The sequence below is a fragment of the Armigeres subalbatus genome, chromosome 3, assembly GCF_024139115.2.
Source record: "Armigeres subalbatus isolate Guangzhou_Male chromosome 3, GZ_Asu_2, whole genome shotgun sequence".
Lineage (NCBI taxonomy): Eukaryota > Metazoa > Arthropoda > Insecta > Diptera > Culicidae > Armigeres > Armigeres subalbatus.
In genome coordinates, this window is record NC_085141.1 from 306,532,737 (window position 1) to 306,549,614 (window position 16,878).

At 43.4% G+C, this 16,878-nt stretch overlaps 2 protein-coding genes across 9 annotated transcripts in view; both read left to right on the forward strand.

Annotated features, from left to right (window-relative positions):
- LOC134225132 (protein enabled) overlaps window positions 1-16,878 on the forward strand; it is a 185,427-nt gene that overhangs the window by 134,122 nt on the left and 34,427 nt on the right. The window lies entirely within an intron of this gene.
- LOC134225131 (uncharacterized) overlaps window positions 1-16,878 on the forward strand; it is a 105,370-nt gene that overhangs the window by 8,391 nt on the left and 80,101 nt on the right. Inside the window, exon 1 of one of the 6 annotated variants that reach the window (XM_062704941.1) lies at window positions 6,798-7,369. The exons of 3 other annotated variants lie outside the window; for them this stretch is intronic. Coding sequence is in view for 2 of the 3 variants with exons in the window: in XM_062704938.1 (XP_062560922.1) it covers window positions 8,182-8,224 (43 nt within the window). In the remaining variant the exon portion in view is untranslated. Of the gene's footprint in view, window positions 1-6,797; window positions 7,370-7,443; window positions 7,472-8,166; window positions 8,225-16,878 lie in introns of those variants that run through there. 2 more of the 6 variants (XM_062704939.1, XM_062704938.1) reach the window with 2 other exon arrangements.

The window sequence follows — 16,878 nt, forward strand, 5'->3', positions numbered from 1 at the left end:
TCTTTTTTGACCGCAGTTTCTTCTGGAGCCCGTAGTAGGCCCGACTTCCACAGATGATGCGCCTTCGTATTTCACGACTAACGTTGTTATCAGCTGTTAGCAAGGATCCAAGGTAGACGAATTACTCGTCCACCTCGATGGTATCCCCGTCTGTCGTAACACTGCTTCCCAGACGGGCCCTGTCGCGCTCGGTTCCGCCCACTAGCATGTACTTTGTGTTCGATGCATTTACCATCAGTTGCAAATGTTCGGCCGACAATGTCCATGTCATCCGCGAAACAAATAAACTGATTGGATCTGTTGAAAATCGTACCCTGGCTGTTACACTCGACTCTCCGCATGACACCTTCTAGCGCAATGTTGATCAACAGGCACGAAAGTCCATACCCTTGTCTTAGTCCCTGGCGCGATTCGAACGAACTGGAGTGTTCGTCCGAAATCTTTACACAGTTTTGCACACTATCCACCGTTGCTTTGAGCAGTCTGGTAAGCTTCCCAGGGAAGCTGTTTTCGTCCATAATTTTTCATAGCTCTACGCGGTCTATACTGTCGTATGATGCCTTGAAATCAATGAACAGATGGTGCGTTGGAACCTGGTATTCACGGCATTTTTGAAGGATTTACCGTACAGTAAAGATCTGGTGCGTTGTCGAGCGGCTGTCAACGAAGCCAGCTTGATAACTTCCCACGAACTCATTCACTGATGGTGACAGACGTCGGCAGATGATCTGGGATATCACTTTGTAGGCGGCATTAACGATGGTGATCGCTCGAAAGTTCTCACACTCCAGCTTGTCGCCTTTCTTGTAGATGGGGCATATAACCCCTTCCTTGCACTCCTCCGGTAGCTGTTCAGTTTCCCAGATTCTGATTATCAGTTTGTGCAGGCAAGTGGCCAGCTTTTCCGGGCCCATCTTGATAAGCTCAGCTCCGATACCATCCTTACCAGCTGCTTTATTGAACTTCAGCTGTTGGATGGCATCCTTAACTTCCCTCAAGGCTGATTGGATTCCATTGTCCGCTGAACTGACGTAGTCATCTCCTCCGCTGCCTTGACTTTCACTGCCTGTACTCTCAGCGCCATTCAAATGTTCCTCGTAGTGCTGCTTCCGCCTTTCGATCATCACACGTTCGTCCGTCAAGAGGCTTTATAGCCGCGCATCTTACCGCTAAGCTTAGGAGGGTCCTCTGGGGTCATATTGGCCCTAAATAGAAATTTGTTTTTAACATTTGACCAATTTTTTAATTTTTTGGGATGTTTCGAAAGATAATTTAAGAATCTTTCAGGACGTTATATAAGGTTGACCTTTTTTTGTTGGGGCGTAGAACCATTGCGTCCATTGAGTTGACCTTTCGTGGTAGGCCATAGGTGGGCAGGTACCTCGCGAGAAGGGGTTTTCGTAAGATAGGGTACGAGATTAGTGATTTTTCATGCTTATGTTTTCTATATCTGAAAATCCTTTTTAAACTGTGCCTATTCAAGAAAGTTGTGCTGGAAGGCTTTCACTTTGACATAAGACATTGATTAGTTTAGAATTTCATTATCATTCATCATTTTCCGTGGAATATTCTTCTATTACAATTGCATTTTTCTGCTTTTAAAGCGCTAATTTATTTTTGTTATGTGGGAAATTCTCAATTGTTTATGTATTTCGCATTATTTGTTGATACTTTATATTTATTCATTGCTCATACCTTGATTTCTTTATTGGCAATTTCCCAATTTTTTATGGAAAATTTTTAATTCTTCATGGACATTTTATTTTGCTGCCATATTCTTGTATGGATGCGTTATAGTTGAGTATATTTTTCCCTGTAATATCTGTTGTATTTTGATGCGTAGTATTTTTATCAAACTTGAATGTTACGGTAGGGCCTTTCAAAAGTTTTCTTTGTAGCCAACCTGCTCTAGTGATGCAACGAAAGGAATGCGTTCACAGAATATGTTCATGACCATCCAAGAAATCTATGATGTTAAGGCCTTTACTGTCCATGATTTCATAGCTGACGTAACCACCATTGTACTTTTGCATGTATTTGGGATAATTTAAAGATGATCATCGGGCTTGTGCGATACCATTGGATCGATGGAAGGTGTACCATCATTGGAAAAGCGCGAATGAGGACCCGCGTGATTGGAAACCTATGGGCGAGTTATCAATTGTTCTTTCGGACGGGGGAAGGTAAACTTCACCGACACTCAGTGTTTTTTAAGTAGTTAAAAGGAGTTTCACTAACAATAGTCGATGTGGCTGACCATTTTATTGGAGACAGCTATCAATACACCTCCTCCGCGTGACTTGTTACTGTTCAGGTTAGATCATTTGGCCTTGAAGACTCGGTAAAGTGAACCGAAAAGTTGTGTAGTCGGTCGTCCAAGCATGTTTTCGTCAAAACGATCAATTCGTTCGCAGCCTCAGATGCAGAAAAAAGGAAAAAGGAAGAAGAGGAAAGAAAAAGAATGAAGAAGGAAGAATGAAGGAGGCAGAGGGAAGAAGGGAGTAGGAAGAAAGACGAAAGAAGAAAGAAGAAAGAAGGAAGAAGGGAGGAGGAAGAAAGGAGTAGGAAGAAAGACGAAAGAAGGAAGAAGGAAAAAGGAAGAAGGACGAAGGAAGAAGTTCTCTATTCTGAATTCTCAATTCACTTTTCACTTCGAACTTCCTACTTCTCATATGCTTTATTAAAATATAGTGCATGCCCTCTGTGGTACAAAAAATTTAAAGCGTTCACAGCATAGGACCGGTTTATTCAAGAAATTCCAGGAGTAACGCTTTAGGTCTACAAGCGATACCAGGGTATGAATCTAAAAGAGACTTAAAAAATCTCTCACTTATCATCTCTGTATACATTTACGGTATGCACGTAAGAGACTTTTTTCGCAACCTGGATAAACAACCCCTTGAAAGAAAGCTTCCAGAGCCTCTTGAAAGGAGGCTTCCGAGCCTCTTGAAAGGAGGCTTCCGGGCCTCTTGAAAGGAGGCTTCCGAGCCTCTTTAAAGAAGGCTTCCGAGCCTCTTGAAAGGAGGCTTCCGAGCCTCTTGAAAGGGGGCTTCCGAGCCTCTTAAAAGGGGGCTTCCGAGCCTCTTGAAAGGAGACTTCCGAGCCTCTTGAAAGCAGACTTCAGAGCCTCTTGAAAGGAGGCTTCCAGAGCCTCTTTAAAGGAGGCTTCCAGAGCCTCTTGAACGGAGGCTTCCAGAGCCTCTTGAACGGAGGCTTCCAGAGCCTCTTGAAAGGAGGCTTCCAGAGCCTCTTGAAAGGAGGCTTCCAGAGCCTCTTGAAAGGAGGCTTCCAGAGCCTCTTGAAAGGAGGCTTCCAGAGCCTCTTGAAAGGAGGCTTCCAGAGCCTCTTGAAAGGAGGCTTCCAGAGCCTCACAGAAAAAAATGATGAAATGTAAACAGCGCGTAAAACTTGCCATGCGGAAATTTACGCTATTCTTCGCTGAAATGGCCCTCTTCCTAACAAGATTGCTTACAACTTGCATGCAATATAGACGATTCACGTCAAATATTGTATACATTTAGGCTATATCCGTTGTGGAATTACGCTAATAATGACGTTCCATTTATGTGCATGATTTTTGGCGGAAATTTCAGTGGATTTTTCTATCTGTGCTCTTGAAAGGAAGCTTCCAGAGCCTCTTGAAAGGAGGCTTCCGAGCCTCTTGAAAGGAGGCTTCCGGGCCTCTTGAAAGGAGGCTTCCGAGCCTCTTTAAAGAAGGCTTCCGAGCCTCTTGAAAGGAGGCTTCCGAGCCTCTTGAAAGGGGGCTTCCGAGCCTCTTAAAAGGGGGCTTCCGAGCCTCTTGAAAGGAGACTTCCGAGCCTCTTGAAAGCAGACTTCAGAGCCTCTTGAAAGGAGGCTTCCAGAGCTTCTTTAAAGGAGGCTTCCAGAGCCTCTTGAACGGAGGCTTCCAGAGCCTCTTGAATGGAGGCTTCCAGAGCCTCTTGAAAGGAGGCTTCCAGAGCCTCTTGAAAGGAGGCTTCCAGAGCCTCTTGAAAGGAGGCTTCCAGAGCCTCTTGAAAGGAGGCTTCCAGAGCCTCTTGAAAGGAGGCTTCCAGAGCCTCTTGAAAGGAGGCTTCCAGAGCCTCTTGAAAGGAGGCTTCCAGAGCCTCTTGAAAGGAGGCTTCCAGAGCCTCTTGAAAGGAGGCTTCCAGAGCCTCTTGAAAGGAGGCTTCCAGAGCCTCTTGAAAGGAGGCTTCCAGAGCCTCTCGAAAGGAGGCTTCCAGAGCCTCTTGAAAGGAGGCTTCCAGAGCCTCTTGAAAGGAGGCTTCCAGAGCCTCACAGAAAAAAATGATGAAATGTAAAAAGCGCGTAAAACTTGCCATGCGGAAATTTACGCTATTCTTCGCTGAAATGGCCCTCTTCCTAACAAGATTGCTTACAACTTGCATGCAATATAGACGATTCACGTCAAATATTGTATACATTTAGGCTATATCCGTTGTGGAATTACGCTAATAATGACGTTCCATTTATGTGCATGATTTTTGGCGGAAATTTCAGTGGATTTTTCTATCTGTGCTCTTGAAAGGAGGCTTCCAGAGCCTCTTGAAAGGAGGCTTCCAGAGCCTCTTGAAAGGAGGCTTCCAGAGCCTCTTGAAAGAAGGCTTCCAGAGTCTCTTGGAAGGAGGCTTCCAGAACCTCTTGCAAGGAGGCTTCCAGAGCCTCTTGAACGGAGGCTTCCAGATCCTCTTGAAAGGAGGCTTCTAGAGCCTCTCGAAAGGAGGCTTCCAGAGCCTCTTGAAAGAAGGCTTCCAGAGCCTCTCGAAAGGAGGCTTCCAGAGCCTCTCGAAAGGAGGCTTCCAGAGCCTCTCGAAAGGAGGCTTCCAGAGCCTCTCGAAAGGAGGCTTCCAGAGCCTCTCGAAAGGAGGCTTCCAGAGCCTCTCGAAAGGAGGCTTCCAGAGCCTCTCGAAAGGAGGCTTCCAGAGCCTCTCAAAAGGAGGCTTCCAGAGCCTCTTGAAAGGAGGCTTCCAGAGCCTCTTGAAAGGAGGCTTCCAGAGCCTCTCGAAAGGAGGCTTCCAGAGCCTCTCGAAAGGAGGCTTCCAGAGCCTCTCGAAAGGAGGATTGCAGAGCCCCTCGAAAGGAGGCTTCCAGAGACTCTCGAAAGGAGGCTCCCAGAGCCTCTTTAAAGGAGGCTTCCAGAGCCTCTTCAACACAAATCCTTAGGAAATTCCCCCTGGAATCCCCCCGGAAGTTCCTCCAGGAATGACTCCGGAAGTTCCTCCAGGAATTGCTCCGGAAGTTTCTTCAGGAATTCCTCCAGCAGTTCCTCCAGGAATTCCTCCGAGAATTGCTCCGGAAGCTCCTACAGGAATTGCTGAAGAAGTTCTTGCAGGTGTTCCTCCAAGTTCCTCCAAGCATACCTCCGGAAGTTCCAACAGAAACTCCTTCGGTAGTTCGTGCGTAAAATCTATCGGAATTTCCTCCAGGAATTTTCCCGTCGTGGGTTGCTGCAGGAAATCTTCCGGAAGTGATCCTTCAGAAATTACTCCATGATTTCCTCAAGGATTTCCTGCGAAAGTTCTTCAAAGAATTTATCCACATGTTTCTCCAGGAATTTCTCCAGATTTCCTTTTAACCAAGAAATTCGAATTGAAGCTTATCCAGAAATTTCTTTAAGAAGTCTTCTAAATTACCTCGAGAAATGTTCAGAAATACCATTTAATTTTTTTTCGAAAGTTGAATGAATTCCAAGAAACTCACCTCCAGGAACTCCTCCCAAAATTCATTTAAGTATTCTTCCAGAAATTCTCAAGAAAACTAAAATACAAATTCCTCCAGAAAATCTCAATTCAATTCATTCAAAAAAATTAAAGGGTATTTCTGTACATTTCTCGAGGTAATTTAAAAGACTTCTTAAAGAAATTTCTGGATTAGCTTCTATTCTTATTTTAGGCTTTAAAAAAATCTGGAGAAATTCCTGGAGAAACATCCGGATAAATTCTTGGAAGAACTTTCGCAGGGAATCCTTGAGGAAATCGTGGAGGAATTTCTGAAGGATCACTTCCAGAGGAATTCCTGCAGCAACCCACGACGTGGAAATTCCTGGAGTAAATTCCTATGGATTTTACGCACGAACTACCGTCGTCGGGGCTGACAATGGGTCAAATGGGGGGAGAATGGGTCATTGTTTCAACCCCTTAGAATACTTGTAGATTGGATTGAGTACATCTGAGGGCAAGAAGACTAAAATGTAAGAGATCTTTTTGAACGATTTTGCTTTACGACCTCCAGACTGTCGGTGAAAACGATGACCCATTGTCACCCCCGATGGCGGTACCGAAAGAGTTCCTGAAGGAACTTCCGGAGGCATGCTTGGAGGAATACCTGCAAGAACTTCTGGAGCAATTCCTGTAGGAACTTTCGGAGTTATTCCTGGAGAAACTTACTAAGAAATTCCTAGAGGAGCTTCCGAGGGTGTTTCTACATGTTCCCAGCCCAGTGATACAAAGATTAGATTACGTGTACAGCATGTGGTCATCTAAAATCTCCTGGATTTATAGCCTCTCGTAAATCAATTGGAGTTCAAATACGGGTTTTTGCTTTAATAAATCATTGTGTTATATATAAAAAAATGGGTTTGATTTTTATCACGGTATCATTTTAACATTTCTCCACTCCATCGGTCTCTGGGTTCAGTATTGCTACGGCAAACCTCGTTGAACAAATTTTGATGTCGCTTCTACAACGCGTAGCTTGAATATCTATTATCAATTTTATAATGATTAAAAAATCGTTCATCAATCAGCTGAGATTTGAACATGTTTAAATTTACCATTATTTATTTCATAAGAAGTGACGGTGTGTGTGTTTCAAGAGAAAAAAAGTGAAAAAGTACCGCTGAAAATCATGTGAAAAGGTTAGAACAGATGTGCAAAAACGCCGAACAGTGAGAAGATCAGATTTTCATTCTTCGTACGAACGCGATTACATCAGTTACTACAACAACGACCACTTTGACGAGAAACAGCACAAAATCGCAGACAATATCGAACGGCGCCGAGTAGGTAACGGGGAAGAAAACATGAATATCTCGTCAAGATCGACTAAAAATAAAAATAACCCGAAACGACGAGTGAGCGACAGACGATGATGTAAAAAAATCGAATTCAAGCGAACAATTTTCCCAGCCAGAGTAGTGCACCGTACTTCGTAAAAGTTTACTTCCCATGTGTGACCCATTTCGATTCACCTCAGCCGGAGAAATTCCTGGATATCAGTCAAACGCACGTTTCCGTAGTTTATTTACTCGAGTAACAGCTGCGCTGCTTATCGGCTAATCGGCCGGTATAAATCAATTCGGAATAGCCCTCATTACATTTTTTTCGTCGTAATCTATCCAATCGGCTTGGTCAATCTATCGCGAAAGAAGGTAATTGTTCAACACCGCGCAGTGTGCCTTGGGTGCAGCAACAAAATATATCCGGCTTGCTGCGGTCGGCGATCCAGCAGCTGCCCGCGATGGGAAAACGAGGTTGACTAATCAAGCTGCGCGTAAATCGTAGTAACCATTTTACTTCTAACATGGCTAATCCAAAGTTGCACCACTAGCACCGATTATTGATGTACTGCTGTGTTTAGTTTATTGGTAGAACAGTATAGCCGGGTGTGCCAAAAATGATAAAGAACTTCAAATGTGTTTGATTGCGTTATTGTTTTCTTATGTTTTCGGAACAATTCTAAATTATAAGTGAAGTGGCCTAAATAAACGTAATTTTATATGTAATTTTTTAATGTTTTTCCGTGGAAAACGTTTGGTTAGAAGCTACAAAATACTGCTTGAAAATACTATTTTTTGACACCCTGCGATATACCTACATAGGAATCGATTCATATAGGTTTGTAGTCGTTCTGTGAGTGAGCGCGTGGCACTTCGCACCGCACCGCAGATTGCTTGGTGGTGATGTCAGCGTGAGAGCCTTCTATGGCATGCTTGTTTACTGTTGATGCGGTTTGACCTTAACTTATGGAATCGGAAGAAAAGAAAGAAAAAAACAATGAAGAAAGAAAATAACAACAATCGCGAGCACGTTTCGCATGCTTATCGTGTAGAGGGGCTACATAGTATGTGGTCGAAGCTTCGTATATAGATTACTATACTGACACCGTTCAACAAGAGTCAAGACCGAGACCTAACTTCGACGGTCAATCATGTATGCTTACTTGTTTTGGAGCATGGAATAAATGGAAGAGAGATTGAGGTCGAGAGTGAAATTTTATGAGTGCGGTGAGTACATTGGATACCTCAATGGAATGAGCTGACTTCTATCAGCGTGGATCGGTGCCAATAGGGTTAAATAAAAATGGTTGATTATTAATTGTTTACCTGAGTTTGATGAATCAAGGCCTGTGACTTCATCTTGCCTTTTATGCCAGAATGGTTGTTAATCATAGACTCGTTTAAATTATTATTGAGTCGAAAAGATCAATCCTACCACAAGGTTTCTAACATGCTGATCAGAACACTCAACGTCAATGAAATTTGTCTTATATTGCTTTCTTCGTGTTGCGATTTAAAAAATTCAAAATTTCCAATAAATCAAATGTTTTTAACAACGCATTGGGTAACGGGAGGTAATGTTAGCCTGGGATGCAGCGAGACTCATCACGCCAATTAATCAATAATTCAAATAACTCAGCGATAATAGTGTAAATGGGTTGAATTGAATGAGCGAGACAGACAAAATCTAACTTAAATTCAAATGATCATAACTCGGTGATATACCAACCGATTTTTTTCTCTGCCAGGGTTCAAAGGGAAAATTCATATAGTTTTGGGAAACTGGGACATATCTATTTTAGATCCGGCTTATTTGAGGGCATGTCAAAATTGCTATTTTTTTTAGTCGCTTGTATTTTCTACATGAGTGGCCCTTTTCATATTTTTTACAGAAACTAGAGCTGTTCTCAAGCTGATTGGTATTTATCACAAATTGGCTGACAAACACCTGAGATATGGCCATTTCCGTAAAATCTGTGAAACCGGCTGTGAGCAACGTGGCCATAGTTCTACTTTTTCAAATATATAAATAATGGGTATCAAACTTCATAATTTTTAAAGAGCTAATATTTTTATTGTAGGGGAGAATGGTCTAAAATCCACCCATGGGGAAATTGGTTAACATCAAATGGGGTAACTTGCAACACTTGGGCAAGTTGATCCCATTTAGATGCTTTTTTCAAAGTTGTCAAAAGAATTATTTTTAGCTTCACTCATTGTAATTGGGTCTCCCTTGTGGCTGCCATCGAATCCTAATGGAGTAGTTGCCTTTAATGATCCCATGGTTATCTTTGCATGCCTTACAGCAGCGGTTCTCAACTTTTTATCTTGAGAGGTATCCATTCGAACTTTTACATTCATTGAGGTAGTACCCCCTTTTTTTCGTTGTTAATGAAAATAAGTATAACTCATAAGATATATGGAAAACGGACCTGAAAACTAACGCAATATATGGCTCTCCAAAATATTGTCTGAAATCATCGTTATTCTGTGAAACTTTGCAATTCAAATTAAGTTTATACAACCCATAAGACTTTGATGACTTCTGGAGGCTTCCGAGTTTCTTGAAAGTAGGCTCCCGCGCTTCGTGAAAGGAACCTTCCGAGCATCTTGAAGAGAGGTTTCCGAGCCTCTTGAAAGGAGGCTTCCGAGCCTCTTGAAAGGAGGCTTTCGAGCCTCTTGAAAGGAGGCTTCCGAGCCTCTTGAAAGGAGGCTTTCGAGCCTCTTGAATGGAGGCTTTCGAGCCTCTTGAATGGAGGCTTTCGAGCCTCTTGAATGGAGGCTTTCGAGCCTCTTGGAAGGAGGCTTCCAAGCCTCTTGAAAGGAGGCTTCCGAGCCTCTTGAAAGGAGGCTTCCGAGCCTCTTGAAAGGAGGCTTCCGAGCCTCTTGAAAGGAGGCTTCCGAGCCTCTTGAAAGGAGGCTTCCGAGCCTCTTGAAAGGAGGCTTCCGAGCCTCTTGAAAGGAGGCTTCCGAGCCTCTTGAAAGGAGGCTTCCGAGCCTCTTGACAGGAGGCTTCCGAGCCTCTTGAAAGGAGGCTTCCGAGCCTCTTGAAAAAAGGCTTCAGAGCCTCTTGAAAGGAGACTTCCGAGCCTCTTGAAAGGAGACTTCCGAGCCTCTTGAAAGGAGACTTCCGAGCCTCTTGAAAAGAGGCTGCCGAGCCTCATGAAAGGAGAAGGCTTTCTAGCCTCATGAAAGGAGGAGGCTTCCTAGCCTTTGAAAGGAGGCTTCCCAGCCTCTTGAAAGGAGGCTCGCAAGCCTCTTTAATTGATGCTTGCTAGACTCTTGAGTGGCTTCCGTGCCTTTTGAGAGGAAGCTGCCGAGCCTTTTGAGAGGAGGCTTTCCAACCTTTTAAAAAGAGGCTTCCCAGTCACTTGAAAGGAGGCTTCCGAGCCACTTGAGAATAGACTGCCGAGCCACTTGAAAAGAGGCTTCCGATCCTTTTGAGAGGAGGCTTCCCAACCTTTTGAAAGAAGACATCCCAGCCACTTCAAAGGAGGCTTCCGAGCATCCTGAAAGGAGGCTTCCTAGGCTCTTGAGAGGAGGCTTCCTAGCCTTTGAAAGAAGGCTTCCCAGCCTCTTGAAAGGAGGCTCGCAAGTCTCTTCAATTGATGCTTGCAAGCCTCTTGAGTGGCTTCCGAGCCTTTTGAGAGGAAGCTGCCGAGCCCTTTGAGGGGAGGCTTTCCAACCTTTTGAAAAGAGGCTTCCCAGTTACTTGAAAGAAAGTTTCCCAGTCACTTTGAAAGGAGGCTTACTAGCCACTTGAAAGAAGGCTTCCAAGCCACTTGAGAGGAGGCTGCCGATCCTCTTGAAAGGAGGCTTCGTAGCCTTTTAAAAGCAGGCTTCCCAGCCTTTTGAACGGAGGCTTGCGAGCCTCTTGAAGGGAGGCTTCCGAGCCTCTTGAAAGGAGGCTTCCGAGCCTCTTGAAAGGAGGCTTCCGAGCCTCTCGAAAAGAGGCTTCCGAGCCTATTCAAAGGAGTTTTCCGAGCCTCTTGAAAGGAGGCTTTCGATACTCTTGTAAGGAGGCTTCCGAGCCTCTTGAAAGGAGGCTTCCCAGTCACTTGAAAGAAGGCTTCCCAGTCACTTGAAAGGAGGCTGCCGATCCTCTTGAAGGGAGGCTTCCGAGTATCTTGAACGAAAAATTTTACTGTTGAAATTTCAGTGATTTGAAGCAAAATTCACCGAAATTTGTAAAATGTTTTTAGTTTATTCGTTTCACAGCTTTTATACACTGAGGTAGTTGTAATAGTCAGGATTCAATAGGCTTTGATTTAAAGCTATGTCCATTTAGAATCCGGAATAATAAAATCATCTCTATCTCGGTAACGGATTGACGTACAAATAAGGTTAATTTGATGTATTAACCTTATTTGTACGTCATTCCGTTACCGTTACTAGGGTAATTCACTGTACTTTAAGAAAAAATATTGATACAAATAATTTCTTCTTGTTTCTAGTGAAAATTCGCACCTTCTTCTTTATTCCTCTCATCAAAAGTTGCACACCTCCGGAGTCAACTTCCTTGGCACATTTGTTCCACATTTTGGTCATCTGAGCCGCGTCCCGAGCTGTTTTTCCACTTTTTCCACTTTTTTAAGCTTCCGCTTCATTACTGCCCAAAATGTCTCGATGGGCCGAAGCTGTGGGCAGTTACGTGGATTTATGCTTTTATCGATGAAATCTTCGTTATTATCGCGGTACCACTGGATGACTTCCCGGCTGTAGTGGCAACTCGCCAAATCTGGCCAAAACTTCACGGGACCTTTATGGGCTTTATGGAAGGTCGACCGCGGCTTTTTGAGACATTCCTCCTTGTACAGCTTCGAGTCCATCGTCTTATTCGTCACAAACACTTAGGTCTATGCCCCACAGTTGCATATCCCTTGCCAAAATCATCCGTTTTTTTGCAAGTTTGTCCAAAAAGCAAACTTAAACTTCGCAGGAACTACTCCTCGTGCCGTCACCATATAGAATTTTTGGCTAGGAAGCTGTCCGAAATCCATTTTGACGTAGGTTCCATCGTCGATGACAAGATTATCAACGTGGGTGTGCAGACTTTTTTCTCTCCTTTCGGCTTCCATCTGGAATAATTTTTGACACGCTGCATGAAACTTCGTGATATTTATACCACAGCAAGTGGGCGCCTAGGTAGACAAACCGCTGTAAAAAAAATTCTTGCGGTGGTCACTTTCCGTGCCGCTACAATACAATAAATGATTCTGGATTCTAAATGGACAGAGATTTACTGATCGCCGTGCAAATTATGTACAAAACAATATTTTGGTATCTAAAATTACACAATTATCAAAACTGTTTCAATAAGTTTGCTTTTCGGAGTGGCTTTCATTCGTGAATAACAGCGTTGACAATTTAATTTCATCGCAGATGTTTCGATCCGAGGATGGGATCTTCTTCAGAGTGTTCAGAGCCAGATAAGCGCAAGTAAGGAAAGGACATCTGAGTTTTCTCCCACCCAACAGGGAAAGCTTGGTGGCAGGATTGGACAGCGTGCTACAATGCCCGCCTCGATTTTGGAGGGACGGAAGACAGCCTAGCCATTAGCCCACTAAAAGAGTAGAATGTCAGACTGCCAGCCCTCGATTTCACAATATTACGATATCCAAGACAAGGTCCGTTAACACACGACCAGAATGCCATAATCAGGATCTCGCTGGCATTGATCCTGATGTGCCAATTGGCACTCTCTGGCCTCCTGTGTGCTTTGAGCAGCATACGGTCGCTTTGATAGGGCCTGCTTGCGGATACATGCAGCTTTTTGTAGAGGTTTAACAGAGCCCGCTGCCAAGCCCCACCACGTCCTAAGCACGCCTCCTAACTCGAAACTTTTTTGAACTTAGTATTGCCCGATTTACTCGCAACAAGCTGCATTCAACGGGGAATGCGGTCCCATTGTTTGCTATTGAAAATTGCCCCAATCGGACATTGCACTTATGAATTATTGAAAAATCATTGTTTTTTTCCAAGGGTCCTCCTTGGAAGAAAATATCTAAATCGAAAAATAGTTTTTGCGATCCAGCCAGACCAAGTGGTTTATTTACTTTTTCTATTGTGATTTTTTCAATACTTTTATTTGATGCACGAGAAAGGCATCATCGCCGCTAGGTGGATTAATCTGGGGTTTTAATCTAGACATCAAAGCTGTCAAACTTTAGTATGTGATAGCAAGTTATGATGTTCAGAAAACAATATAATTCCGTATCATTTAGCTTAAAAAGTTTTTACATAATTTCTGGTAAATATTAACCTTCCGGGACACGCGCTGCTGTAAAAAGTACAACACATGGACTAAAAGTGGGATAGGATAACTTTGCACAGAACTTTGAGAACAATTCAATTGTCACACACAACAACAATGCCAATTGTCGCACACAGCCAGATTCCCAACGCCAGTTGTTGCAGCTTTATCGCCTACGTCGGCCAGGGAGTCCACCCACGCTCGCTTGTCCCGTCAGCAGCAGCGTTTAACTTCCTTCTCTAGATCCGAATACCGTTGACTGGACTCTTAGTTGACTGCTCTGGTTCTTGCCCGCTCTATCGTGGCCTTTGCTTCTGTACGCTCCTCGATTTTCCGCCAGGTTGCATCCGTAATCCACTTCTTCCGCTGAGTGCGCAGCTCACTTATTGTCGCTTGCTTCGCTAAAGACATTCTTGATGGACGTCCACTGCTTTTCTACGCTGCCACCTTCCGGAGCATCCGCTGCCCGTTTTCGGCTGATGCAGATGTGGTCGATTTGACTTTCAGTTTGTTCATCACAAAAGACCCACGTGACTTTGTCCACTGGTCGAACCTTCAATAAACATATCGTTATTGCCACAGAATTATGCCAACAGCTCACCGTTTTCACTTTTTTTTAACTAATTTTATTTGCTAATTATCTAATACATGCATTCATCTCTTAGACTAGGTGTTCCGTGTTTTCTTAACAATATCATCCTTATCTGCTAAGTTACTTTTTAGTTATTATTAATACATTTCAATTGCCTCCGGCAGTTAGGATTTTTCCTCTGGTTGAATTGAACCATGTAGGAATTACAATGTTCACCGTTTTCACTCATTTCTCCAAGACCATGGCGTCCCATGACACGCTCATAGTCCGTGTTGTCGGAGCCGATCTTCGCATTGAAATCGCCCATGTAGATCTTGAAGTCACCTTTCGAAACATTATCTACGACGGCATTCAGTTCACTGTAGGACTCCTCCTTGTCCTGTAACTCGGCAACATCGGTCGGCGCATAACATTGGATTATCGTGAGATTCCTTATCCGTGTTCTGATTCTGGCAATGATTAATCTCTCATTAATTAGTTCCCACTTGATGAGCGCCGCCTGTGCATGGGCGCGAAGCAGGAAACCAACTCCTTGGTGCCGGGGTGCGTTGTTCCCTCGAATACCTGAATATATATCATTACCTGTCCTGATGGTAATTTGTGTTCTCCAAAGATTGGCCAACGGACTTCACACAGTCCCAGGATTCCGAGCTTTACGCGCCATGCCTCGCTGGCGAGTTGGGCCAGCTTACCTTGCTGAGTTAACGTTAAAACATTCCTTGTTCCAATTCGTGTCCTTTGTTTCAAAAGTCGTTGCTGTTATATCAGATCTCGATCTTTCTTCGTTGGTTTCTCAAACGTTTTGTCATGTTTCGGGAGCAGTAGGTTGTTGGCCTAAAGTCCCTACCCTCGGGGTGGGGCTGCCATCTTAGATATAGCTTCCGAGGAAAAGCATTTCGTACTCAGCTGCTGGATGCCAGAACAGACGCTGTTGGAGCCGCACCTCCTTGGTACGCTCGATCAGTCGGGTCAAATTTGTTTAAAGTCCCATCCAACATCAGGACTAGGCTAGTGCGCTTTGAGCGGCACACGGTCGCTTTGATAGGACCTGCTTGCGGATACTTGTAGCTTTTTATAGAATTTCAACAAACTGTCAAACCCCACCACATCCTAAGCAAGCCCCCAGGTCGCACTCTAGCTGATATCAGAAGGACAACAGTGCCCAGGCTACACTACCAGCTAAGTACGCAACCCTTCGTAGCGAAACAGCCAACCGATAGTCTAAATGTTGCGAGAAAAACTTCATTTGAGTGCTTCTGCACTACCAACGCCGTCGTGGGAATAAGATTTCTTTCAGAAGATCCGCCGATGCCGAAGGTGGGACCGCTCTCCGCGGGAAATCTATTTTTTTGCGCCGATCGGAACATCGGTTAGCTTTTTCGCTTGGATGGCGTCTTTGGCAGTCATGACAGCAGCGCGCGGTGGAGTACATTTCTGCAACGTTGGTATCTAAAGTACATCGACTGGCAATCATCGGTGGAAGTAGCTCTCAAGCCACATTTTCTTGCAAATCCAAACAATGCAATTAATCGGTTCTTTTCAGAACCGAAATTTCAAGAAGAGCACTGCCCATGATCGCATATTTGTAACACTCGCATTTTTGTTCATTTTGTAAAAAGTCTGTGAATCGTTCAGAAAGCTCAATATACTGCATCTAATCCCACAACAGTAAAATAGGCTTTACTATCTTGCTTATCAGTGGTAAGCTGGAAGTTATTGAGTTTGTGGGGAGAACTGACAAACGATTCACAAAATCAACCAAAATGCAAATGTTACAATTATGCGATCATGGGCAGAGCAGGTTGAGCCGAGACAAATTTGGTTCAAATGGCAAATCATAATCGTTTGTGACAGGAGCAAGTTGCATTCGGCAGCAGAATCACAAATACGCGTCGGCGGAAGACGCTTAAAAAAATTCGCATAGATGGCGTAGATTTGACAGAAAATATATGGGATGACTGTCAAATCTTGCCGCTTCCGTCGCTGCGCATTATTGAAAATAAATCTTTTCTTTCCAAGACCATCTTTCTATGTATGATTCTAAAATCAGGGTTGTTGCGACTACGCGGATTTCGCGATTTTCGCGAATTTCGCGGTTTTCGCGGTTTTGGCGCGGATTCACATAATGATTTTAGGGTTTCGCGCGGATTTAGTTTTAGGTGTAAATTTAATACTTGATCTAAGGACGACAATTTAAAAATTATTGTTAAGTCTATCTAGATGATTTTTATTAGCAAATGTTGTTGAGAACAAAATCACGTTTGAATGCTGTTAACCTTTTAGGAATTGTCCAAGCCCTTAACGAATAAGGGGTTATACAACAATTGAAAAGACAAAAATGTTCTTTGATTTGATGCCTCATTCTGTTAAGTGCTTCCGCAGAAGTTGTTCAAAAATTAGAAAATGATTCTCAAAAGTTATTTCTGAAGGATTTCTTGCGATATTTTCGGATAACTCCTATGGTATTTTTACAGGATTACCAACAGAACCTAAGAGGATCCTTGCATAAATTCCGTGTAAATAAATTTCCACAGCCTAAAAACGATTTCTGCAGCATTTAAATTTGAAAAATTATAATGAAATTTTTGAATGAATTTCCTCGGAATTTCTTGGAGCGGTGACCTGCATTGACTTAAAAAAATCTCCAAGAATGCCACCTTGAACATACAAAAAAAATCAGGTAGGCTATAAAGATGATCACAGGAATTTCTGTAAAAAGTCCTCAAAAATAACACCGGCAGTTTTTCCGCAGGAAGTTACCAATCAATTTCTACAACAATTTCTGAAGCGATTACCGCAGGAGTTCATGAAGGGATTTCTGCAAGTAGGCTCTGAAGATTTTCCGCAGGTTATTTTTGAAGAATTTACTTTAACTTACGATGAAATTCCCAAATGAATTTCAATAGAAGTTCTCGGAAGTATTTCCGTAGACAATTTTGGAGCAACTTCTGCAGCAGATCCAAGAGCAGTTGGATTTCTGCCAACATTTGTAGGAAAATTTGCGCTAGAATTCCCGGAGGATTAATCACCTGAATT